The 27794-nt window shown below is 37.2% G+C and overlaps 2 protein-coding genes across 16 annotated transcripts in view; one reads left to right on the forward strand and one right to left on the reverse strand.

Annotated features, from left to right (window-relative positions):
• Positions 1 to 27794, reverse strand: part of Senp7 (SUMO specific peptidase 7) — a 124482-nt gene that overhangs the window by 24086 nt on the left and 72602 nt on the right. For all 15 annotated transcript variants that reach the window (XM_035444473.1, XM_035444469.1, XM_035444468.1 and 12 more), the window contains 6 exons: positions 16117 to 16229; positions 11973 to 12157; positions 10957 to 11251; positions 9358 to 9515; positions 5988 to 6134; positions 3608 to 3641 (listed from right to left, as the gene is read on the reverse strand). In XM_035444473.1, coding sequence (XP_035300364.1) covers positions 3608 to 3641; positions 5988 to 6134; positions 9358 to 9515; positions 10957 to 11251; positions 11973 to 12157; positions 16117 to 16229 — 932 coding nt within the window. The remainder of the gene's footprint in view (positions 1 to 3607; positions 3642 to 5987; positions 6135 to 9357; positions 9516 to 10956; positions 11252 to 11972; positions 12158 to 16116; positions 16230 to 27794) is intronic.
• Positions 21589 to 21951, forward strand: LOC103164112 (cytochrome c-like). The gene has a single exon (XM_035443373.1). The coding sequence runs from the start codon at positions 21589 to 21591 to the stop codon at positions 21949 to 21951; it is 363 nt and encodes a 120-aa protein (XP_035299264.1).

Here is a 27794-nt window from a genome sequence, read left to right on the forward strand (position 1 = left end):
GGTGGACAGTAAAGAAATTATGGTATAACTTCTTGACATATGCCAAAAACTTGATATCACCCTCCACAGACTCCTGCTCAGCCATGTTCATTGCTGCTCTGTTCATAATGGTTAGGAAATGAAAACAACATAAATGCCCTACAAACAACGAATGGATAATGAAAGTGTGGTACATATACACTACAGAATACTACTCATCTGTAAAAAAATAAAATAAAATCATGTCTTTGCAGGTAAATATACAGAACAGAAAAAATCATATCGGGTGAGGTATCCAGACTCAGAGAGAAAAAGGTAGCATGTTGTCTCTTATTGGAGGATTCTAGCTTCATAGCTTCAGAAGTGAGTGCATAACCTGGAGTTATTGCAGAAGCCAGGAAAGTGAACAGGGATCATTACAGGAAAGCAATGGGGAGGGTACAAGTGAAAGGGAAAATGAGAAAATGAGGGCTTCTAATCAGGGAGGAAGAGGGAGATAAATACAAAAGGAGGAGGGGGCAAAATAACAGTAAGGGTGTCTAAAAATATCTATAATACACAGCAAGTCTATGTTTAAATATACCTATAGAGTTTAAACAAAACTTTACCATCTGGACTGACAATGCTCCCTCCAAGACCCAAAGACCATCTAACAAAGACCCCAACACCAGGCATGAGAAAGCCTCTTTAGAGTTGTTGCTCAGAGTCATCCAAGGGACTCCCAAACATTACAGGCTACTGCCCTTAGCTGCCCCGAGAGGTAAAGGTAGGTCCATATTGCATTAGACACCATGCACATCAGACACAGGGCCCAAAGACCTCTGAGCTGAACTAACCTGAATACTAGCTCTCATGGTACCAGGAGCCACTATGCAGGCTTCCAAAGGAGGGAGGCAAACAACAGTCTGACCAGCATGGTACAATAATCCGAAGGGTAAAGCAGTAGCATGAATACCTTGGTGATAACCAACAACTCTCTAAAAGGACTTAAGAGCCCTCACCAAGAGGGAAGTCATGCTTGGTTCTAGAAACCTAGCTAACTATCTTGGAGGACAACCTGCAACCACCATTATCCCTAACTATATTTTAAATACTTGTCTTTATACCCACAGATAAGTGTATTTCTTACCCCCATCAAGGAAACTTCCCTTTACAACAGAAAACACACAACTAATCAAAATGCTTGTGGATTCCAGTCCCAAGTGATACACTTACAACACAAAACCAGAACCTAAAACTCAAGGACCTTTGTGGAAGAGGGGGCAGGGAAAGTAAGAGCCAGAGGATCAGGAAGTTTGCTGTGAGATTGTGTCTACTGGGGATGTCAGAAGCTCCTGGGGATGTCAGAAGCTATACCCAGAAGCTCACCAATATGACTGCCTAAACATGAACTGAACAAGGATAACACTACATTTAGCTAAAACATGTTTCTAAAACACGTTAGTGTTTTCTGCCAGGGCTATTAAGTTATCATGTGCCTTATATGTTCTCACTACTTAAATGGTAATCGAACCTGTAGATTTATTACCATAACAGAGTTCTTAATCACAAGCATGCAGGAGCTGAGGAACTGAAGATGCTTCAGTTACATCTTCAATGTCGAAATGATGCTTCTTTTACTCTAGTTCATATCTGAAGTATTTATTTGTGGGTACATTTTTCTTCCTTGCTCTTTTTATAATTCACTCTTTAAAGAGATTATTCTCTATCAGTTATTATTTTTCATAACCAATTAATCTGGAAATGTTTTTGTTTGGGAAAGAATGAGAAAATCGTCTGTGTTTCTTTAAGCTGTAAGTACATTTCCATTCTGCTTTACTTAGATAAGATATAGCATAAACATTCATACAACAAGGACATCTGTTCAACCATGTTCATAGCAGCATTATTTGTAATAGCCAGAAACTGGCAGCAACCTAGATGCCCCTCAAATGAAGAATAGATAGAGAAAATGTGGTACATTTACACAATGGAGTACTACTCAGTGGGAAAAAACAAAAAACAAAACAAAACAAAAAAACAATGGAATCTTGAAACCATTGTGAGGGAGGTAACCCAGTCACAAAAAAACAAACATGGTATGTACCACTCATATATGGATTTTAGACATAGAGCAAAGGATTACCAGCCTACAATCCACACCACCAGAGAAGCTAGGAAACAAGGAGGACCCTAAGAGAGACATACATGGTCCCCCAGAGAAGAGGAAAGGGACAAGATCTCCTGAGCTAATTGGGAGCATGGGGGGAAGGGAGAGGGAGTTAGGAGAAAGAGAAGGGGAGAGGAGTACAGGAGAGAGCAGAAAGATCGAGTCAGGGGAAGAATAGAGGAGAGTAAGAAAAGAGATAGCATAATTGAGGGAGCCATTATAGGTTTAAAGAGAAATCTGGCACTAGGAAAATATCCAGAGATCTACAAGGTTGACCCCCAACTAACAATCTAAGCAATAGTCAAGAAGCTACCTTAAATGCCCTCCCCTGATAATGAGATTGATGACTACCTTATATGCCATCCTAGAGCCTTCATCTAGCAGCTGATGAAAGTAGAAGCAGATACCCACAGCTAAACACTGAACTGGAATCCAGTTACAGAGAAGGAGGAGTGCTGAGCAAAGAGGTCAAGACCAGGCTAGTGAAAGACACAGAAACAGCTGACCTGAACAAGGAGTTGCTCATGGACCTCAGACATAGGACTGTTCCAGACCCCCTAAACAAGGATGTCAGTTTGGAGGTCTGGTTAATCTATGGGGCCTCTGGTAGTGGATAAGTATTTATCCCTAGTACATGAATGGACTTTGGGAGTCTACTCCACATAAAGGGATACTCTCTCAGCCTAGACACACGGGGGAGAGTCTAGGCCCTGCTCCAAATGATATGACAGAGTTTGAAGATCCCCATGAAAGGCCTCACTCTCCCTAGGGAGCAGAAAGAGGATGGGGTAGGGGTTCAGCGGGGGTTGGGGGGAGTAGGGAAGGAGAGGAGGGAGAGGGAACTGGGGATTATCATGTAAAATAAGCTTGTTTCTAATTTAAATTTTAAACAAGGAAAAAAGATATAGCATAAAAAAACTGTCTATGCAAATATATACTACATTTGTGTGCTTTTTCCCTTAGTTCTTTTCTTATGATTTATTTAACTTTATTTTATGTACATTGGTGTGAAGGTGTCAGATCCCCAAAAACTGGAGTTACTGACAGTTGTGAGCTGCTACAACTGGGAATTGAACCCTGGTCCTCTGGAAGAATAGCCAGTGCTCTTGACCACTGAGCCATCTCTCCAGCCTCTTTTCTTTATTTCTTATCTTAATCATTTTCATGTATTGCAAAATACTTGTGCTGTCAAATTTTATTTTTGTTACTCCTAAGAAAGCATCAAGTGTACTTTATTATCATTTGATTTACAGTCTTTAAAACAATAATTAATATGTTCTTTGGGGTACTATATAACATTTCAAGGTTTTTTGGAACTGCAAAAAGTGTTGACATCAAACATTATTAAACTGCCCTCACTTGACTTACTTTCTATACTGAAATGTGATGGAAAACTTATAAAAATTTCAGAACTTTTTCTAATAAATTAGTATATACTTAATTACAATGAAAAGATGTCATTAAGAAAAGATGGCTTACCTTGAAATGGGATTTTAATATACTTCTTTGTGAACTAAAGAAAAATATGAAACAAAAAAATGAGTTACTACTCCAAATGCGTTTCTATTCAATTTTCTTAGTATTCAAGTATTTAGTACTATTCAATTTTTAGTACTTAATAAAGTACTAAAGAATCAAAGCAAAGAACTATCTCAATGTAAAGACTTAGTTTTAGGGTTCAGAGTCTTTAACTTAACCAAAATATTCATTTATAAAAATTGGTAAAACTCTACTTTTCAAAAGTGTGTTCTGAAATTTTAAGAAGTAAGACAATGTCTGAAGAAATGCCAGGAGACCACAAAAGGCAACTACCTCCAAAGAAGATGACTATTCTCTTAGGGATTAGCCAAACTCACACGAGATACTGATTAAACAATGGTGCTAGTGTACTATTTATTTATAATAAGACATTACAAGTATCAGAAGACTTAGTTATATCCCCACAGGCTGTGGACCTTCTGTCTTTGAAAACTAACTGAACCTGAAAGATTGTTTTTACGACATACAAACAGAACAACAACAACAAAAATGTTTAATAAAGAATGGCAACAAAAGTCTAATGAAGCTGACTTCAAGACAGTGATGCACCTGTTAAAGGATGGCATAAATTAAGCCTCAAGGCAGCACAGCCCCCTGCTAAGTAACTTTTGGTCAAACATCGCTCTTTTATCTCCTGCAATCATTTCTTTGTTCTGTTCAGAACTCCCTTTGACTGAGGTCCTTGCTCTTTCTGATCCTTCTACGTCATTAAACTATCTCCTCGAGTTGTCTTCTGTGTGTCTGTGCAACTTATGTGTTGTACTTATAACTCTCATGACAAAACTTTACATGTACTATCCAAACGGGTTTTTCTTTTGACAAATGCTTTTCCCTTACTAACAAATAAATCTGCCTTTACTTGTTTTGTTAAGTTTCTCTTCTGATCAATACATTCATGAAATTGTTTACTATATCAGAAATATAACTTGTGAACACAAGATAAAAATCAAATAGACAACATATGAGTGCTAGGCAAGTAACAAAGTGTTCAATGACAATACAGATTTATTTGTATTCCATTTATTTTCTTAATTTGAAAGTTATATTATAGTCATATTATTTTTTGCATCATTAGTTTCCTAATCCAGCTAAACAGTAACTATCATAACATTTAGAAATTTATCTTAATTACAATAATGCCTAACATATTAAATTCTCTAATATTTGAAAAATTAAATTTAATTACCTAACATATTTACCCAACAAAAAACATTTCTTTCATTTCTGATACAATAAATCATGAACTGTCTGAAAAAGAATACATAAAAATATCTTTTGAAGACCAAGACATTTTTAAGATTTTTACCCTTTTCCCTTGTTACTTCCTATGTTTTAATTTTAAAAACTGTCTACTGTTCTCCAATCATAATTCTATATATTATACAATTCCTCAATCTTTCTTCATGTACATAAATTTATATTGATTAAACTGCTTTCCTGTAATAGATAAATTTGTTTTGAGACGGGGTTTAAACTCCTGGGCTCAAGTGACCATCCCACCTCAGCCTCCCAAATGAGACCACAATGGACACCACTGTGGCCAATGTAAACCCAGCAATAATTAAAGCAAAACACTAGGACGATTGAAATGAACAACAAATGGAAATTGTAAAAGACATCCATCCCAAAATGGAAAGGTGATGTAAATTAAATTAATTGTGGTAAATTGCAGAATAATATATATAATACTGTATATACATGCATTTGAGAAAGATGAAAATATATGCATTCCAGTTTAACAGCTGCTGTCCTGGTATGCAAAATTGTTTGTGGTCTTTATGGAGATTTTTGTTTACTTCTGGATTTTGTCTACAACAAACTTTACACTGTTCTGAAAGTGAAAATATGGTCACTAATAATTTTTATAGTTTTTTCTTTTATTTTGGAGATTATAATATAATTCCATAATTTCCCCCTTCCCTCTCCTCCCAGCAAGCCTTCCCATCTATCCCCTCCTTGCTCTCTTTCAAATTCATAGCTTCTGTGTTCATTATTGTTTTCATGCATATTTGTATATTAGATACACATATATTTCTAAATATACCAGCTCAGTCTGTATAATGTTGTTAGTATGTTTGTTTTCTGAACAGATCATTTGGTATTGGATAAATAGTGTGCTTTTCCCTGGGGAAGACTGCTTCTTCCACTCTCAGCATTCTTAGTTGCCTATAATTCTTTGTGTAGAGTTGAAGCCTTGTGGTCCTTCCCCTGTCCACTTAGATATGTCTATTGTTGTTGTGCTTTTTCAGCTTGTTGTTAGTTAATGATGTGGTGAGACATCACTGGGATTTTTACATAAAAAATTACAGGATTTACTTACCGTGGCACAACCTTTTGAAGCTCCTTTTATTTTACCAATATATACAGAAATAAATACAAAATCCAGTTTCAGATCCATTTCACTATTAGGTTTAATACAGGAATTGTCTTCCATATCAGGATTGTAGGGACATACTTCAGATGATGTCTAACAAAGAATAAATTATAAATGTATAAATCTCTAAGAATTATAAAAAAGTTGAAAATTATGTTCAAAGACAAAATTCTTTAAACTATGATTAAAGTTAACAGTCATCTGGAGTGGTTGGTTAGGTTAACTTGCTTCTTTGTGGTCCTGTACTCAGCAAGAAGCAAATCTAAGACAAAAGCTCAGGTTTATCTATTCAGCTGAAGTATATTATAATGTTCTTTATAATGTTCTTAATGTGAAAAAATAGTCACTAAGATTTTTTGTATATAGATTTTAAACTTATTCTTCAACTTTTAGTGTTGGACATTTTTAGATTTTGTATGTGTACATATAAAAATGAAAACAGACTTGAGGTTAATTTATGAGATATTTCTGATGTGTTGAAAAACATACCTATTTTGAATTGTATCTTGAATTTACTTTAATATCTCTCTCTTACCTGACTGTTACCCAACCAAGTTTGTTTACTTACTGTTTGGATTGGAGGGAATAAGGAGAAGAAAAGCCAGTGACTTGGGGGCAAGTTGTCGGGGTAAAGAAAACCAAGCAAGATTGCTACCAGAGTTATCCTGTGTTTTCTGGTTACTTACATTCTTGCATAAGCCTCCCTCGTTAACCTCTGGGTTTCCTAGGATGGAGAGCTATGCTTTTCCCCCTCCCTTTTAACCTGAAAACAGTATAAACTCAAGTGGACATTTACAGATGTTTGTTGAATTAAATTAGACTAATGTTAGATTTTAATCCAAGTCAAATATTTTTCTAATGGTTTTTATTAATTTTCACTGTGCTGGAAATAACATAGAGATTAAAAATGTTGGGATGTGTTTTCTGTTTTCAACAAATTTGTAAGTCTGGTAGAAGAGACAGACATGTAACTAATTATTTCTTTATGGTAAACTACACCCTGAACATTTTTACAGGATAAATGGATATGGAATAGGAACCTAGAATCCCCAAAGAAGTCAGCAAAAGCTTCAAAAAGAAACCAGCACAGGATTTACAACATGAAGTAAATAGGTGACCATGAAGGAAGAAGACATAATCATATTAGAGTTTATATGAATCTGAAAATTTCTAGAAACTGTAAATTATGGCAATTTTGATACAGTCACCTTGTTTAGATTGAAAGTTCAAGAATTATTTAGTGTATTGGAAAGTTGACTCAGTGGTTAAGAGCACTGGCTTCTCCCAGGGTTTGATTCCCAGAGCCTACATGAGATCTCACAGTTTCAGAAATCAGGCACCCTATTCTGACCTGCACAGGCACCAGACACACATGGGGTGCATAGATATGTATGCAAATAAAACATTCATACACATAAAATAAAAATAGAAAGAATAACTTGGTTTAAAACTAATATTCTCTGACCATGCATTTTACTTGAGTATTTACTAATAATTTGAGTATTTATCAATGGCTGTCATGGCTGAGCACTTTGCTTTTCTCAATCGAAATTCAGGTTTAATCAGTCATTTCTGTGTAATTCTTTGTAACAGCCAAAAAAAAAAAATGGATAACCTAATAACTGGTTAGTGAGGGAGAAAAATCCAACATAGATATTGATACTGAGTTTAGATTTACTTAAATAAAATCAAAACCCAAACCCAAAATTAATCCCAAGACTAAACTCAATAAGAATATTCTCTTCTGCCACTATTTTCAATTCACTATTCCCTAACTGGCTTTATTCATTTTTTTTTACATTAATGGAAACAGGTTTTAGATTTATATAGTACTTTTGTTTCATGTTAAGTGTTTAAATGATTCAGATCTTTTAATCCCTATGACTACTGACCAAATAGGTTCTCCTGCCCCTCCCCCATTTCACAAATAAAGTTAACAGTCATCTGGAGTGGTTGGTTAGGTTAACTTGCTTCTTTGTGGTCCTGTACTCAGCAAGAAGCAAATCTAAGACAAAAGCTCAGGTTTATCTATTCAGCTGAAGTATTCAAACAGACAAAATTGCTTCTACTAACCAAGATAATATTCTTGCTATTGTATTTTAATATATTTTTAAATGACAAGAATGAAACTATAATGAGTTTCATATAGTGTTTATAACACTAAAGATAAAGGGTTGTCAACAAAGAGTAAAAATGGACACTGACTGGCATGAGGCATTTCTTGTATACATACCGTCTGTGTATCCCCAACACACAGCATTTACACACAGAGCCACTGATGCACAGCAGTGTATCCAAGAGGCCGAATCAGAATAAGGCTGTTTTACAGACTGAGTTTTTTAGTGTATATTCTATGCAAAAGCAGATTGAACTTTTGAACTGGCAACAGACGATACCTCTGCCAATACTACAGGTAAAGCTTCCAGTTTAGTAAATAGTTCCAACCCTCCCATTTGAATCAATGACACATTAATAGTCATTATATGGAATTACATATTATAATAATACAAACTGAGAATTTCATACATGCATACAATGTATTTTAGTCATAGTTACCCTCAATTCCTCCTAATTCCTAACCCGACTCTCCATGCTAATGCATTTTAATTAGCAATTAAGAGATATAAGTAGTTGGCCAGGCAAGATATTTGCCTTCAATCCCCATGCCCTGATTTCCATCTGATCCCTAGAACCCACATGGTGGAAGGAAAGAAGCAACTCCCATAAGCTGTCCTCAGATCTCCACATAAATACCATACACACACAAAATAAATACATGTTTTTAAAGAGAGATGTAAGTGCTTAAGAACCCTGTCACATCAAATCTATGTTTTACCATAGATTCTATATTTGAAGATAGACAACTTGATGTGAGGAAAATAAATAATTCCAAGTAGGCATACTACTCCAAGAGTAGACAAATATCAAAGTTACAGTTTAGTGAGAACCACAAAAAATATTCAAGTCACAGAATATTTAGACTAAAAAGCATGTTACTAAAACTAATAGGAAAGTTGCTGCAAAACCCACACTCAGGAAGTGCATAATCTTTATCATTAGATTGTGCTTTCTAAAACAGTAAGTAGATATTAACCAATAAGAATATTTCACTGGGGGCTGGAAATGTACCTTCCACCAAGCCTAACAACTGAGCTCAGTCCCTGGAACATCCATAACGAGTGACAGGAACTCCTGCAGGTTGTCCTCACCCCCACAACTGTACCATGGCCTGCACATCCCCACACATACCACAAATAAGCAAATATGTAAAAGAATTGTTTTAAGCCTTGATAATGAGAAAGCAGAAATAAATTACCTGTACTGACTCACAGGCACCCAGTGGTAGTTCTGACAAATTTGCTTCAGAGGTACCCTGATTTTCATTTGCAATCTCATAATCTTGACTAGGCTGTAACTTCAGAATTGCTGAGTTTTTATGTTCAACAGGTCCTTCTTCATCACTGGAAACAACAACTAAAAGGGAAAACATTTTTAAATGTGTCTCAATAATGACTTGTAGAAAAACAAACCTTTCTAATTATCTTTAATAATCACATTAAACCTAAGTATCTACATTCAACTTTAATCTATCTTTCACTACCTGATTAGTAGTAGTTATATACAGATTCCATATTGGCATTACTGTCCAATAGCCTCATACAATCTTGACTTCTAAAGAATAAAGGCTAAATAAGATGACTAAAGCCTTAAGTAAACATGGTACATCTGGGTGTTGAGTGTCCTCAAAGATTTGCAAGTTAAAAGCTTGGGTCTATGCGTGTTACTACTGAGATGAGGTTGAGCCTTCCAGAGGTGGGGCCTTGCAATGGAAGATCCTCAGGCCTCTTTTGCCACAGAGGATATGGAGCTGCTGTGCAAGCCATACCCTTTGCTCCCTGGAAAATGGAGTATGTGGCTTTGCCCTCCTATCTGCTCCACCACATTTCCTGCCATCTAGAACAAGCACCTTCAGCAGCCCAAAGCAATGGGTCCACTCTTCCTCGCCTCCCTCTCTCAACTCTGAACCAATATCAGGATTTTTCTTTCTTTCCTTTTCTCATTCTTTTGTGCTGGAAAGTGAATCCAGAGTCTTGTAAAGGCTAACCAAGTACTATGCCACTGAATTATACTCCACGCACAGTCTTTAACTATGCAATTACATAAGGTATTCTGTTACAGTAATAGAACTAAGAGACAAGTTTACAAACAGTTTCTAGTTCTAACAAAGTGTGATATCACTCCTAACTGTGCCCTGAATCCTTTCACATTACTTTCTTATGGGAGGGGAAATGGATGCCTAGAAGATATAGGTGCAACTCACTGTGTGCCCTTTAAGGGACTTTTGAATTTTTGTATCAGAAGACAACAACAATTTTTAAGAATTGACCAAATGAAATTAATGACAATCAAATTGAATTTAAATTCCACTTTAAAACATGCAATAACAATAGTCTTCAGAGAGTTTTTTTTTTTTTTTTAATTACTGGGTTACTTCATGGTAAATACCTTTTAAAACTTATTCCCAGGACTGGAGAGATGGTTCAGTAATGAAGAGCACTTGCTGTTCTTACAAAGGACATGGGTCTGGTTACCATCTGTAACTCCAGTTCCAGGGAGTCTGACACCCTCATTTGTTCTCTGAGGGCACCAGGCATTCATTTGTTGCACACACATACTTACAAGCAAAACACTCATATATGTAAAATAAAATAAATCTAAAAACAAAACAAACAACTGTTTCCAGACTCCACTTGTTTACCTAAATTAATAGTACAAGATTCATAAGGGAACCACTGAGGATGTTTTCTCTAAAAGTATTTTCCAGAGGCCCAAGCAGCCTTAGCAAAATTTGAGAAAAGCAAACACTCTGAGTAGAGCTTTGAAAATGAATGTCTTTACAATCTTCTTCACTTACTTGGTTCAGCTGAAATCAACAACTGGCTATCTTCACTCTTTCCACATACAAGAGGCTTCTCTTTCACAGTCAACTCCTCACCCTTCTCAGCCAGAGAAGAACTCTCCACCTCATTGTAGGAAACAGGGCTCTCTGAGCTTCTGGTGGTTGAGGAGGCCCTTCCAGAGCACACATTAGGGGCCTCACTCTGTAAAGGTTCAGGTGTAAGTCCTTCAGGAAGTGCTGGGTCACGGTGACAGTTTTCACTTGACTGTTTAAGCTTACTGGAGGCTGTTGGGTCATTTTCTTCTTCTTTCTGAACATTTTTTTAAAAGTAGAGAAATTACATTTTTCCATTTTGGTTTTCCTAAGGCATAAGACTTAGGTTCATAAGAAATAACATAACAATGAAAATGTATCCTTTTTATGAGTCTGGACAGACAGTGGCTGTACTGATTATGCTAGGCAGTGTCATCCACGTATGCTGGTGATACAGGGCTTAACCTATTAAATCTGATGCCCAAATCATTTTTAAAGGGTCAAATAAAGAAATTTCCATATGTGGCAAAGTCAGAGCTAAATAAACTTTAGAGTAAGAGGATTTTTTAAACATTTTTATTTCCAAAGGTAGCAACAAAAATCGCTTTTAGTAACAAAAGCAAAAACACTGAATAAAAAAGAACATCAAAAACTATGAAAACTCTTGCCACCAAGCCTGACTACCTGACTTTGATCACTGATACATACATGGTGAGAGGAGGGGACCAACTCCAATAAACTGTGCTCTGAGAGTCACATACACACGTCCATATGTGTGTATGCACGTGCATCCATGTGTGCCCATGCACACACACATAGAAATAATAAAGTGAAATAAAAGTAATGCAGTTTAAAATTCAAAAAATAAAGTTTACACAGAACTAGAAAGAAATTCGATAAAGTAAAAACTTCAAAGAACATTCATTATTTGGTTACATTAACTCATTTTTATCACAGCACAAAGTCATTTCCTATGGCATCTAAATACATCTACTTACTATATATTCTGTTGACATATCCAAAGAAGATTTAGAACTATTAGAATCATGTAAATTACTTCTACCCCTTTTCTTTCTCTTCCTGGAAATTGGGGTGTGCTCCATCTCTGAATAAAGGTATGAAGTGTTCTTGTTTCTGGTCCCCTTTTCCAGATAATCACAACCTTTACTTCCACGTTTAAAGTCTTTAAAAAAAACATAAAAAACACAGTTATGCCCAAAAATATACAAAAGTTCCTTTTACATGAGTTCGTAGTCATACTGAAATTACAATACTGCCTAAAGCTCATTAAAACAAAACTCTATCGTTAACACTGGATGAAAATATAAAAGGCATAGCCTATATTAACCATCTATTTTCTTTAGACAATAGATGTGAGGAGCATGTTACAAAGTTTATGGGGAAGAAATACCCTTTTAAGAAGTAATGAAAATTAAACAACTAACCATGGTTTTTCTATTTGGTATAAATACATTTTTGTTGTTGTTGTTTTGCTTTTTCAAGATAGGGTTTGTCTGTGCAGCCTTAGCTATCCTGGAACTTACATTATAGACCAGGCTGGCCTCAAACTCAGAGATCCACCTGCCTCTGCCTCCTGATTGCTGAGCCTAAACACCACTGCCCAGCTTATAAATAATTTGATAATAATGTCTTAATGGGTCTTATGAAAATTTAGAAAATCTGTCTTTTAAAATTTTTGTATAATTCACAATTTTTAAAACTAGTAACAATATATTTAACTTAAAAGTCAAGGCACTAAAATTTAAGAGTGAAACTATGATTGCTATTGCTTTGAAAAAGAGCCAAAATATCTTTCTTCCCCATTGTCTGTGGAATGTGTTCATTTACAAGGATATAAATGTGCTTGATAATTTGTTTCTTTTTTTATTTATTTATTTTATTTTATTTATTATGTATTCAGTCTTGTACCTGCACGCCAGCAGAGGGCACCAGATCTCATTCAAGGTGGTTGTGAGCCACCATGTGGTTGCCGGTAATTGAACTCAGGACCTTTGGAAGAACAGTCAGTGCTCTTAAGTGCCGAGCCATCTCTCCGGCCCCCTGTTTCTTCTTTTAATAATCAAAACTCTCCCAATCTAAGTATCCCAGTAGCCCACCATTCTGACTCAGAAGAACTTCCTGTTTAAGTGAAAAGCATCATTTTGGAAGGTCATGCCAATCATCACTAAAAACATTTTGGATTTCAGTCAGCAATATATGCTGCACAAAACTATCTACCAATACCTTTTAATGAAAAGTTTGAATTATTTAGCTTTCTAAACCATTATCATATGAGCATCATAAACTCCATAAACTCCATAATCATAAACTCCAAATTTACATATCCAAATGACAAAGCAAGCCACATTTAGTCACAATTTACATTCATTTTAAAATTACTGGTGGTGATGACACACGCCTTTAATCCCAGCACTCTCGAGGCAGAGGCAGGCAGATGGAATGAGGCCAGCCTGAACTACACAGTGAGTTCTAGGACAGTCAGAGCTTCACAGTGAAACCCTGTCTCCAAAAACAAAAAAACAAAAAAAGAAAAGAAAAAATGACGAGCTTCAATTTTCCAGCTTTAAAAAAAATGAAAAAAACAAAAATCATTCTATTCCTTTTCCCAAGATAATAAGCGTCCCAGAAATTATTAACCCAATATGTTTAAAAACATAGCAAAATTTCCTTGTATTTCAAATCATTAAAAAGTAAGGTATAATGTGGACAGTACAATCTGGGAGTCAATGCACAGTTTTTTAAACTGTGAATGTGGGAAGTGTTAGGAGAAGGAGTAGGAGCAAATATGTTCAAAATTCTCAACGACTAATAAAGTATTTTAAAAGATCAACTACAATATCTTAATATAAATACTGTATCAAATTACAATTTCTAAAAAGAAAAAAGTTATAATAAAGGACTAAAAAGAGCCAGGTACTTTGGGCACACCTTTAATTCTAGCACTCAGGAGGTAAATGCAGGTGAACTGCTATAAGGTCAAGGCCAGCCTGGTCTACATAGCGAGACCCTGTCTTAATAACAAATGAACTAATAAAAAGGGCTAACGGAAGAAAGGGGAACTTGAAAAGATGAAAAAACACATTTTATAGGAATCTGCCTCTAAATAATTTCCTACTTACCCAGCAGGAAGCCAAAACAGGAATAAGTTTATTACACACTGAGATGGGTATTGTAAAACTAAGGTTCTATTAATAAACTATATACAATTTAACATGGAAATTGTCCTAGCAAATAACGTTCAAGAAGTCGCAAAACTCCTACCAATAAAACATATTAAGCGCTGGGCATTGGTGGCACATGCCTTTAATCCCAGCATTCGGGAGGCAGAGGCAGGCGGATTACTGTGAGTTCGAGGCCAGCCTGATCTCCAGAGCAAGTGCCAGGATAGGCTCCAAGGCTACACAGAGAAACCCTGTCTCGAAAAAAACCAAAGTGTGTGTGTGTGTGTGTGTGTGTGTGTGTGTGTGTGTGTGTGTGTGTGTGTGTGTGTGTGTGTGTGTGTGTGTGTGTGTGTGTGTGTGTGTGTGTGTGTGTGTGTGTATCATTTCCAATGTATTCTCTATAGTTTAAAAAGAAAAAAGAAAAAGAAAGGTCTACAAGGCAGATTTACTTCTCTACAAAAGGAAAACTATACCTGTAATTTACTTTAGAAACTCCTTTGTGATAAAGCTTCAACAACTGGAATCAGAAAAATTACCTTTAATTGTCTTTTTGTTTGTTTGGTTTTAATTTTGGCTTTTTGAGACAGGGTTTTTCTGCGAACATCCCTGGTTGTCCTGGAACTCTCTCTGTAGACCAGGCTGGCCTCAAACTCAAAGAGCTCTGCCTGTCTCTGCCTCCCGAGTGCTGGGATTAAAGGTGAGTACAACCAACACTGGGCAATTCTCTTATGATTATTTTGAATTTGTTTTAATTAGCATATACAGTATTGAGTTTCATTATGGAACTTATTATACTTTTGTTTCTGTTCATCAATCCTTCTCCCCAGGTCCTCCCCCCAGAATCCCTGGAGCCAACCTACTTTCTAGTTTCTGACCTATAATCACACTCATTCCCACATAACCAGACACAATATTCAAATTAGAACCAAGGAGACCTTATACCCTCATTTAACACAGTAATCTCCAGATCCAACCATTACCTGGCAAACTCCATGATTTAACTTTTCCTTAAATAGCAGGGGCTTATTTCTGGGTCTTTGATTATATTCCATTGATCTGTATGTCTGTTTTGTGAGAGTACCATGCTATATTTGTCACTATGGATCTGTAGTATAATCTAAAGTCAGATATTTTGATACCTCCTAGAAGTTCTGTCTATGTAGTTTTGGTATGGCTGTGTTTTCTGTTGCCATATGAATACTTAGGATTATTTTTTTCTAAAATAAATGAATCCTAATGATTCTATTTGAAATAAAATAACATAAATTTTTGTATAGTGTGATTAAAGGACATTTTTCCTTGTGAATAATTTATAAAATTACTCAGAAAACAAAATATCTTACTTTGTTTTATACTACCAACAATCCAAGAAAGCTCTAATGGTTAAGGTAGTAAAGTAGTTTCTCATAAATTTTGGTTAAAAAAACTTTTAAATCTTCAAAGGAAAATAAATAAGAAAGGAGTCATAATAATTATTAATTATATACATTAGGAGACCTGTGAAGAATTTTTAGAAGTCCAAGATGTATTTACCTTCATGTTTACTAAAACTGGATTAGGTGGGCATCCTTTGATAGTTAAAAGAAGTCCTGAACAATGCATTTTGCAGTAAGAGAATTAACAGTGGGAAGCTCATAATAAAATTCCAGATAACAGTAATATTAATATCCATGAAAACAATGATTTGAACAGTCAAACTAGCAAAGCTTCATAAATATTTTTACTCTGTACACACACAAAAAGACAAAAAGCAATATTCAAATTTAACTTTGGGACTGGCAAAGAAAGAAAGAAACAGATATTGAGGTATATAAATAAATGTTTTGGCAATTTTATTTGCATTAGATAACTACTGTTTACATTTACACATCATCTCAATATTACTATAAAATATTCATAACAAAAATTACTGTAAATACAATAAGAAAAATTCAAATTCAGTTTTCTAGCAATCACAAACCTTTAGGCTGAGTATCAGATGTCTCAGAAATGCCACGATAAGCTCTGTGCTTTTCTTTCACACATGGAGCCTGCTTTGCAGAAATGTTATCTGTCTTACTTGCTTTTGAGCCTCTGCAAAACAGAATTGTATTAAATTTGTTTCTAATAAGAGATGTAGACACACACAAGGATTTTCTGAAAATAATTCCAATATAGTAGAAAATTCTCTCCAAAAAAAAGATAAATAATATTGTAAGAAATTAAGGCTTCTTTATAGAAAATGAAACAATCATCAAATTGAAGAAACAACCTACAGAACAGAAAAAAAAACTTTAACAATTATATGTCAAAGACAGGGATTAGCATATGGAATCTATAAAAGAAAAAACTCCAAAAATTTTAAAATAAAACATATCATTCACTTAATAAATGAACTAATGAATTAAAGAGATAGATTTACAATGAAGAAACAGAACTGGCCTACACAGTTTTTAAAACAAGTATTCAAGATCTTATGCCCAGTAGTGGTGGCCCAGGCATTTAATCCCAGCAGAGGCAGGTGGATCTCTGTGAGTTCCAGGTGTGATCTACAGAGCAAATTCCAGGACAGTCAACGCTACACAGAAAAACCCTGTCTGAAACAAAACAAAATGAAACAAAACAAAAAGAATTCAAGATCTTTAAGCCTATCAAGGAACTTTAAGTTAAAGATACAGAGAGATTCCATTGCATCAAAGTCAGAATCTGGGTCATCAAGAAAGCAAATGTTGGCAAGCTTGCAATGACAGGGAAACCTATATACATTGCTGGTGGGTGTGTAAATTGGCTTGGCCATTACAGAAATCAGTAAGATAGATCCTCAAAATACTAAAACTTGAGTGAACATACAGATCCAGCCATACTGTGCCTGGATCTATACCACAGGAAATCTAAGCATGCCACAGAGACTTAAACACCCATGATTACTGCTACACTATTCACCAGAAAAGCTGTGATTTTGAACAAGCCTGAAATTCCACCAGTAGAAAAATGCATGAAGAGAATGTTGTCCTATAAACACAACAGAATTTTATTCAGCTGTAAAGGACAATGAAAATTATAACATTTGTAAGAAAATATTAGGTGACATAAGCCAGACACGGAGACAAAGACTGTGTGCTTTCTCTCAGATGAAGAATCTAGACTTAAATTTAGATACACATGATGGATGCATAAACACATATAGAAGACATGAAAGTAGAAAAAGGTCTACAAAAACAAAGAATTATAAGAGGAGTAAAGGGTGGGCAAGAGAAGGTTAAAAAAAATACATGTGACATGAAAGCAGTAAAGATTTGAAGGAAGGGAACCAGCAAAAGATGAGAGGATGGGGGGACAAATAAGATCAAAGTGTGTGTGTGTGTGTGTGTGTGTGTGTGTGTGTGTGTGTGTGTGTGTGTGTGTGTGTCACAGTAAGAGCTGGAGAGATGGCTCAGTAGTTAGATGATTTAAGTTTAATTTCTCCAGAGGATCAGAGTTAATTGGAGTTGAACAGTTCATAACTACCTATAACTCTGATCCAACACCTCTGGCCTCCATGAGCAGCTGCACTCACACTCACATACACACACACACACACACACACACACACACACACACACACACACACACACACACACACGTGTGCGTGTGCAAAGGATTAAAAATAAAATATACCTTTACGAAATGTCAACCATTATTTAACAAAACCCATTATTTTGTATGCTAGCAGTTAACAATTTTAAAAATCACTAAGTAAATGATTTAATGTTATGCTTTAATGGGGGGAAAAGGAGAATAATGATAACCGAAAGAATAAACAGTAAAGATTTCAATAGAAATCTAAACTAGGAAAAGTGTTAGTATTTAGGCATTTGTACTGACCTGCCTTTGGAGTGCTAACAGGCTACACCCTCAGCTGTTGCCACTAAGAGCACCACCTGAGCCTATTCTCTATGTTCCCTTTTAAAAGGGACCTGACCACCTCTCATCCCTCTCTCCCTCTGTCTGTCTCTCTGCCTCCCTTTCTGCCCCCCTCTCTCTCTCTGCCTCTTTCCCATCTCTCACTGCCCCCATCCCTGGAGGCCAGTCTCCCCACTCCCCTCTCCCTTTTTACAATCCTTTTCCCTTAATAAAGAACCCCTCCAGACAGACATCCACAGATATACACTGAGCTGAAATCGGGAATTTAGTTGAAGAGAGGGAGGAACAAAGAGCGAAGGGGTCTGAACCAGGTTGGAGAAACCCACAGGAACAGTTGGCATGAACAAGGGAGAGCACATCGACCCCAGATGCTGTCGGGGAGGCCAGTACAAGACTGATCCAGACCCCTGAACATGGATGTCAATAAGGAGGCCTCTGCACTCCAGGGAGCCTCTGGTGGTAGATTAGTATTTTTCCCTGGTGCAAGAAGGGACTTTGAGAGCCCATCCCACGTGAAGGGATACACTCTGGCCCTGGACACATGGGAAAGGGTCTAGGACCAGCACAGGAAGATTTGGTGGACTTTGCAGAACCGTTGAGTGCCCTACCCTGCCTGGGGAGTGGTGGGTGGATGGGGTGGGGGTAGGTTGGGGGTGGGGGAGGAGGGATGGGGATGAGGGGAGGGAGAGGGAGACAGGACTTACATGTGAAACAAGCTTGTTCCCTAACTAGAACTAATAAATAAATTTTAAAAAAATAAAAAATAAAAAAAATAAAGAATCCCTCTACTTGAACTCTGTCACATGGTGTTTTTCTCTCTTGAGAACTACTGGTACAAAAAAAAGATCAACAAGACTAAAAGTTGTTTATTTGAAAGATAAACAGCTTTTAAGTACTCTTAGATTAAACTATGACAGATGAAAATTAAAAAATTTAAAATGAAAAGGATTGTGGGAATATTGCAAACGATTACATTCCTCAAACTGGAAAACTTGGGGAAAATTGTAAATTCCTAACATAAACAAACTACTAAGACTGAGTCAGGAAGAAATAAAATCTAAACAGACCAATAATGAGCAATGAAATTTGATCGGTTATGTTTTTCCATGAAAAGTAAGTCTAAAAGGGGATGGCTTCGCTACAAAAATTCTATCCTCAACAACATAGGCAGTGCAAAGCCAGCTTTGTGAGGTGAACCCATTAGATTCCCAAAACAATATGACAAAGCAATATAGGCTACTGTCTTTGCCCTGGTTGCCTTCCAGAACTTGAAGGTAGGACCCTATTGCTGACAACACCACACACTTCAGACACAGGACCTGGAAACATCCTGCTGGATATGCCCTGGAGGTCTCCTGATGACTAGTTCTCACAGCATCTGCAGGTGCTGTGCAAATTGCCAAGGGAGAAAAGCAATAGTGCTACCCAGCTGTAAAGCCTGTGAGCACAGCGATGACCAGCACTGCAAGATTTCCTCAAGGATGCAACAGTGGCATTTGTATCTTGGGAGTAAACAACAGCCATGTATTTGGAGGTGAACTCACTCAATAGGAGAAATCATGCCTAGTACTATAAACCTAAAAGATTACCCAGGGCTGGTGAGGTCATGGGCCCTAGAGGAGAATCTACTGTTATCACTTCCCCAAACTAGTAAAATCTCTAACTGCCTCCTTAATACTTACCTTTACACTTTTACAGATGAGTGTAGTTCTCATTCCTCATCAGAGAAGCTTCTTTTTGCAGCAGACACAGGCCATTACAGAAAGCCAAAACTGGCAAAAATACAGAGAACAGAACGTGGGGTATCCAATACCTACTGATGCATCTATAACACTACCCCTACACCTAAGGCTCAAGGAACATCACTAGAGAAAGCCAAAAGGCAGTAAGAGCCAGAGGATCAGAACTTCTGCTGCAAGACAGCATCTTCTCTGTATGACAGGAAAGTCCCACCCATGAAATTTCAACAATATGGCTGCCTAAGCTAGGCCTGAACAATGACACCACCAGTTCCAATGCTAAACTGGAAAAGGGAAATCTTGAATCGTCCTTCACCAGATGACAAGCTACAGGCAACTAATGGCTACAAGAGAAAGAGATTTAGTACTTTCCAGGAATGAGCCATGATAGGTTATGAAATCCCATGTCACTAGCTATAAAATTATATACACAAAAGAAACACTAATGACTGCAGTCAGGATGTAATGTATGAGAGAAGAATAAATAAAGAAATAATAAAAAAGAAACACTAATGACTCAGCAGGTTGCATTTATATATACATATGTCTGCATATATGGGTATGTATATGATATAATAATAAAGAGGCCATGAATTTGAGTTGGGGAAAACAATAATAATAACAGGGGAAACAGGAATAATCGGAATAACTGAATGAATTAATAAGGAAAGAATGAGTAACTAGAATAAATGTAAGTTTAAAATTACTCCAGAATTAATTTTTAGCATAGTAATTAAGGTTTATATGTTAAAATAGTGAAAATTGCCATGTTGAATAAGCAAATACATGACCTAAAGAAGATAATTTAAGTTGTCTGTTCACCCCTGGTATTTTCTATCATTCCTTGTGAAAGGTTCAGGCATTATGCTGGCCTGCCTGTTACCTGGTGGAATCCACTCAGGCAATACCCTGGTCAGCCCAAGGTTCCATGGGAAAGAAGTCCGCACGCAGGTGCAGAGGACCCCTTTAAAAGATAGGCCCCTGCACCTTTACGCTCTCTCTCCCCCTGTCTCTCTCTCTCTCCCCCTGTCTCTCTCTCTCTATGTGCTTTCCCGTCTCTCTGTTTCCCCGCTCTCTCTCTCTATGGCGACCGGCCATGGCGGTCAGCCATTTACCCCTGTTCCTCTTCTTAGTCTCCCCATTCTGTCGGGCCTTATAATAAACTTATAGTCAATATGTCTGTCTCAGCAATTTCTCTTTTCTTCTTTTTAAACAAAACAATAACACCTTGATTTCTGTTTTTTTTCTTCCCCACATAATCCTATTCCAGTTGTCTGTGACAGGGAGCAGTAGTCATTCTTGGCAGGATAAGGCTGAAGTAGAGCTTTAGATCTTCACCAAATCTTTGCTCATATGCATCATAAAGTGCACCAATGAGAAGTTTGCAGAGGAAACTTCTGTTTCTATGGTTACACCCTGCATTACTCCAAACACAGTTTGTACTTGAGGTTACATATAACAAGGGTCAGCATGTTACCACATTCTTTACAATAACAGAAGAATAACAATAATTAGCAAACAGCTTGTCTCTGAGAAGCTCTACATAATTTCTACATACACCCTCTGCGGTTGAGAGAAAGTGGGAGGAGGGTGACTACAACAGACGCCTACACTCAATACGGTTTGTGTTCATCTTATTTCAGTTGTACTGGGATGTATCTACTAAAAGTGACGGCACAGCTGTAAGTCAATGTATTTCCATTAAGTACTCTGAACTGTCCTTTTAAAATGACTCATTTTAAGAAAAGAGAGGAGAAAGCAGGACACCCATCTTCAGATCGAAGTCACTTGTGTTGGTCACCTGATTTAAAATGGGTGATGCTGAGAAAGGCAAGAAGACTTTTGTTGAGAAGTGTGCTGAGTACCACACTATAGAAAAGGGAGGCAAGCATAAGACTGGAGCAAAGATGCATGGTCTGTTTGGGAGGAAGACAGGTCAGGCCACTGGATTAGTGTACAGAGATACCAACAAGAACAAAGGCATCACATGGGGAAAGGATACCTTGATGGAGTATTTGGAGAATCCCAAAAAGTATATCCCTGGAACAAAAATGATCTTCCCTGGAATTAAGAACAAGAGAGAAAGGGCAGACCTAATAGCTTATCTTAAAAGGCTATTAGTGAGTGATTCCACTGTCTTCTTTATTACAAAACAATTGTCTCTTGGCTTTTAATGTGTACCATAATTTACTTTATACACCAAAATTCAGATCATGAATGGCTAACAATGTTTTGTTTGCACAGTCCTGATTTAAGTAAAATTGTCTTGTTGTAAAGTGGGTATGATCTTTTTAAAAATATAACAGTTCTGGTTGCATAAATACTGTCACTGCTCTCCCTTTATCAAAACAGGATTAGACTGAATTATTAAAGTTCTACTTTCCACAAAGATGGGGGTTTCCCCTCAAAACTACTGAATGGTTTTATCTTTATATAACTGGGCACAAGAGTATGTTTAAACACTGAGGAAATTTTGTCACCATCTCAAAAACAAGAAGATTCCCCTGTGTTTCAGTTTGTATTCACTGGCCTGTTACAGGCAATGTCTATTCTTGATTTGAAAAGGTCATATTAATTAGAATTCCCTAAGTCAAAGGATGTTGCCTTTTACTGTTCAAAGGCACTTACTCTAGAATATGTATAATATCAAATAAAGAGTTTTTAGCACATCTTTATAGTTGATCTATTCAGTTAAAATGCTTTTAGAAACCAGCAACTTAGACCTTACTTTTTATTCTTAATTGTCTAAGACTAAGCTATAATCCAGAATTGTTCTTAAACACCCATTCAGAAACAAACAAACTGGAACTTCTGATATGTGTGATTACTAGCAGCACTCTTTGCCAACTTATTAAATGAGAAGATTTTAAAAGGCAATAGTTTGTAAGTTTTCAACAGTAAGAAGATAATTAAAACAATCACAGATTGTGAAAAGAGAGAACGAAAGTTTCATTTGAGGAGCTTTGGACTTGCCCTTTTTTTTTTCTTTCTCTCCATTTTTTATTTAAATTAGAAACAAGATTATTTTACATGTCAATCCCAGTTGCCTCTCCCTCCCCTCCAACCCTGCCCACCCCCGAACTCACACCCTACCTATTCCATACCCTTTCTGCTCCCCAGGGATGGTGAGGCCTTCCATAGGGGGTCTTTAGAGTCTGTCATATCCTTTAGGATAGGGCTTAGGCCCTCTCCCTTGTGTGTAGGCTCAAGCAGTATCCCTCTATGTGGAATGGGCTCCCAAAGTTTATTCCTATGCTAGGGATAAGTACTGATCTCTACAAAAGGCCCCTTTTCCGAGGTCTCCTCACAGACACCCACATTCATGGGGTCTGGATCAGACCCATGCTGGTTTCCCAGCTATCAGTCTGGAAACCAAGAGTTCCCCCTTGTTCAGGTCAGCTGTTTCTGTGGGTTTCACCAGCTTGGTCTTGATGCCTTTGTTCATCACTCCTCCTTTGCTGCAACTGGATTCCAGTTCAGTTCAGTGATTACCTGTGGGTGTCTGCTTCTACTTCCACCAGCAGCTGGATGAAGGCTATAGCATGGCATATAAATCAGTCATCAATCTCATTATCCGGGAAGGGCATTTAAGGTAGCCTCTCCTCTGTTGCTTAGATTGTTAGTTGGTATCATCGCTGTAGATCTACAGTCATTTCCCTAGCATCTGATTTCTCTGTAAACCTATAATGGCTCCCTGTATTGTGGTATCTCTGATCTTGCTTTCCTCTATTCTTCCCCCAACTCAAACTTCCTGCTCACTCATTTCCTCCTCAACCATCCTCTTCTCCCCTTCTCATTCTCCTAGCTCGCTCTCCCCTCCTCTCATGCTCCCAACTAGCTCAGGAGATCTTGTCCCTTTCCCCTTCGCCAGGGAACCATGTATGTCTATCTTAGAGTCCTCTTTGTTTCCTAGCTTCTCTGGCGGTGTGAATTGTGAGCTGGTAATCCTTCGTTCTATGTCTAAAATCCATATATGAGTGAGTACATACCATGCTTGTCTTTTTGTGACTGGGTTACCTCGCTCAGAATGGTTTCTTCTAGTTCTTTCTAATTTACATTTGCCTGTGAATTTCAAGATTCCATTGTTTTTTGGGTTTTTTTTCCCCCTGCTGAGTAGTACTCCATTGTATAAATGTACCACATTTTCTCTATCCATTCTTCACTTGAGGAGCATCTAGGTTGCTTCCAGGTTCTGGCTATTACAAATAATGCTGCTATGAACATAGTTGAACAGATGTCCTTATTGTATGAATGTGCTTCTTTTGGGTATATGCCTAAGAGTGGAATTGCTGGATCTTGTGGTAGACTGATTCCCATTTTCCTGAGGAATTGCCATACTGATTTCCAAAGTGGCTGTGCAAGTTGGCACTCCCACCAGCAGTGGAGGAGTGTTCACCTTTCTCCACATCCTCTCCAGCACAAACTGTCATTGTTGTTTTTGATTTTAGCCATTCTGACAGGAGTAAGATGGTATCTTGGAGTTGTTTTGATTTGCATTTTCCTGATGGCTAAGGATGTTGAACACTTTATGTTGAACACTTTCCTTTTTTTTCTTTTTTTTCTTTGAATTAGAAACAAGATTGTTTTACATGCTAGTCCCTCTTCCCTCTCCCTTCCCTCCTCCCCTACAACACCCCCAACTAAAATCCTACCTATCATATATCATTCCTGCTCCCCCTGGAGGGTGAGACCTTCCATAGGGTGTCATCAGAGTCTATCTTGTCCTTTAGGATAGGGCCTAGGCCCACCCCTGTGTGTCTTGGCTCAGGGAGTATCCCTTTATGTGCAATGGTCTCCCAAAGTCTACACTTATGCTAGGGATAAGTACTGAACTACTACAGGAGGTCCCATAGATTTCCAAGGTAGGATGCTGAACACTTTCTCATGTGTCTTTCAACCATTTTAGATTCCTCTATTGGGAATTGTCTATTTAGTTCTGTACCACACTTTTTAACTGGATTGTTTGGTGTTTTGGAGACTAGCTTCTTGAGTTCTTTGTAAATTTTGGAGATCAGCCCTCTGTCAGATGTGGAGTTGGTGAGTATCTTTTCCCATTCTGTCGGCTGCCGTTTTGTCTTGCTGTGTGCTTTGCCTTACAGAAGCTTCTCAGTTTCAGGAGGTCCCATTTATTAATTGTCAATCTCAGTATCTGTGCTACTGGTATAATGTTCAGGAGGCTATCTCCTGTACCAATTCATTCAAGGGTATTTCCCACTTTCTCTACTAATAGGTTCAGGGTGGCTGGATTTATGTTGAGGTCTTTGATCCATTTGGACTTAAGCTTTGTGCATGGCAATAGGCATGGATCTATCTTCAGTCTTCTACACGCCAGCATCCAGTTATGCCAGCACCATTGGTTGAAGATGCTTTCTTTATTCCATTCCTTTAGCTGCTCTGTCAAAAATCAGGTGTTTGTAGGTGTGTGGGTTAATATCAGGGTTTTCAACTCCATTCAACTGGTCTACCTGTCTATTTTTGTGCCAATACCAAGCTGTTTTCAGGACTATTGCTCTATAATACAGCTTGAAGTCAGGGATGGTGATGTCCCCAGAAGTTCCTTTATTGTACAGGGTTGTTTTGGCTATCCTGGGTCTTTTGTTTTTCCATATAAAATTGAGAATTATTGTTTCAATGTCTGTGAAGAATTGTGCTGGGATTTTGATGGGGATTGTGTTGAAAATGTAGATTGCTTTTGGCAAGATTGCCATTTTTACTATGTTGGTCCTACCTATCCAAGAACATGGGAGATCCTTCCATTTTCTGGTATCTTAATTTCTTTCTTTAGAGTCTCAAAATTCTTATGATACAGGTCTTTTACTTTTTTGGTTAGCGTTATCCCAAGGAATTTTATGTTGTTTGTGGCAATTGTAAAGAGTGTTGTTTCTCTGATTTCTTTCTCAGTGCATTTATCATCTGTATATAGTAGGGCTACAGATTTCTTTGAGTTAATCTTGTATCCTGCCACTTTGCTGAAGGTGTTTATTAGCTGTAGGAGTTCCCTGGTAGAGTTTTTCTGGTCACTTATGTAGACTATCATATCTTCTGCAAATAGTGAAAGTTTGACTTCTTCATTTCCAATTTGTATCCCCTTGATCTCCTTTTGTTGTCTTACTGCTCTAGTTAGAACTTCAAGTACAATATAGAAGAGATATGGAGAGAGTGGGCAGCCTTGTCTTGTTCCTGATTTTAGAGGAATCCTGTTGAGTTTCTCTCCATTTAGTTTGATGTTGGCTGTTGGATTACATATATTGCCTTTATTATGTTTATTATGTTCCTGTTATCCCTGATCTCTCCAAGACCTTCATCATGAATGGGTGTTGGATTTTGTCAAAGGCTTTTTCAGCATCTAGTGAGATGATCATATGGTTTGTCCTTCTGTCTGTTTATATGGTGGATTACACTGATGGATTTTCATATGTTGGACTGTCCTTGCATCACTAGGATGAAGCCTACTTGGTGGATGATTTCTCTGATGTATTCTTGGATTCGATTTGCCAGTATTTTATTGAGTATTTTTGCATCGATGTTCATGAGGGATATTGGTTTGTAGTTCTCTTTCTTAATTGTGTCTTTGTGTGGCTTGGTTACCAGGGTAATTGTAGCCTCATAAAAAGAGTTTGGCAATGACCTTTCTGCTTCTATTGTATGGAACACTTTGAGGAGAATTGGTATTAGCTGTTTTTTGAATTTCTGGTAGAATTCTGCACTGAAACCATCTGGCCCTCGGATTTTTTTTGGTTGGGAGACTTTTGATGACTGCTTCTAATTCATTGGGGGTCATAGGTTTATTTAAATTGCTTATCTGTTCTTGATTTAATTTTGGTAAGTGATATCTATCCAGAAAATTGTCCATTTCCTTTAAATTTTTGAATTTTATGGAGTACAGGTTTTCAAAGTATGACCTGATGATTCTCTGGATTTCCTCAGTGTCTGTTGTTATGTCCCCCTTTTCATTTCTGATTTTATTAATTTGCATGTTCACTCTCTGCTGTTTGGTAAGTTTGGATAAAGGTTTGTCTATCTTATTGATTTTCTCGAAGAACCAACTCTTCATTATATTAATTCTTTGTATTGTTTTCCTGGTTTCTACATTATTGATTTCAGCCCTCAATTTGATTATTTCCTGGCGTCTACTCCTCTGAGGTGCGTTGGCTTCTTTGTGTTCTACAGCTTTCAGTTGTGCTGTTAATTCTCTGGTGTGACTACTCTCCAGTTTCTTCATGTGGGCACTTAGTGCTATGAACTTTCCTATTAGCACTGCTTTCAAAGTGTCCCATAAGTTTGGGTATGTTGTGTTCACATTCTCATTGAATTCTAAAAAATCTTTAATTTCATTTTTTATTTCCTCCTCGACCCAGGAATGGTGCAACTGGGCATTATTCAATTTCCATTAGTCTGTAGGTTTTCTGCAGTTTGTGTTGTTGTTGAATTGTAACGTAAAAGCATGGTGGTCTGATAAAATACAGGGGGTTATTTTAACTTTTTGTACCTTCTGAGGTTTGCTATGATGCCAAGTATGTGGTCGATTTTGGAGAAGGTTCCATGTGGTGCTGAGAAGAAGGTATATTATTTTGTGTTTGGATGGAATACTGTTCTATAGATGTCTTTAAACCCAATTGAAACATAACTTCTATTAGTTCCTTTGTTTCTTTGTTAACTTTCTGTCTGGTGTTTCTGTCTAGTAGTGAGAGTGGGGTGTTGAAGTCTCCCACTATAAGTCTGAGGTTTTAATGTGTCATTTGAGTTTTAGTAGTTTTTTTTTTTCTTTTTTTTACGAACGTGGATGCCTTTGTATTTGGGGCATGGATGTTCAGAACTGAGACTTCATCTTGATGGATTTCTCCTGTGATGAGTAGGAAGTGACCTCCTTCATCTATCTCTTTTGATTGATTTCAGTTTAAAGTCTATTTTGTTAGATATTAAGATTGCTAACCCAGCTTATTTCTTGGGTCCATTTGATTGGAAAATCTTTTCCCAACCCTTTACTCTGAGGTACCATCTGTCTTTGAAGTTGAGG

Source organism: Cricetulus griseus, chromosome 4 (genome assembly GCF_003668045.3).
Source record: "Cricetulus griseus strain 17A/GY chromosome 4, alternate assembly CriGri-PICRH-1.0, whole genome shotgun sequence".
Lineage (NCBI taxonomy): Eukaryota > Metazoa > Chordata > Mammalia > Rodentia > Cricetidae > Cricetulus > Cricetulus griseus.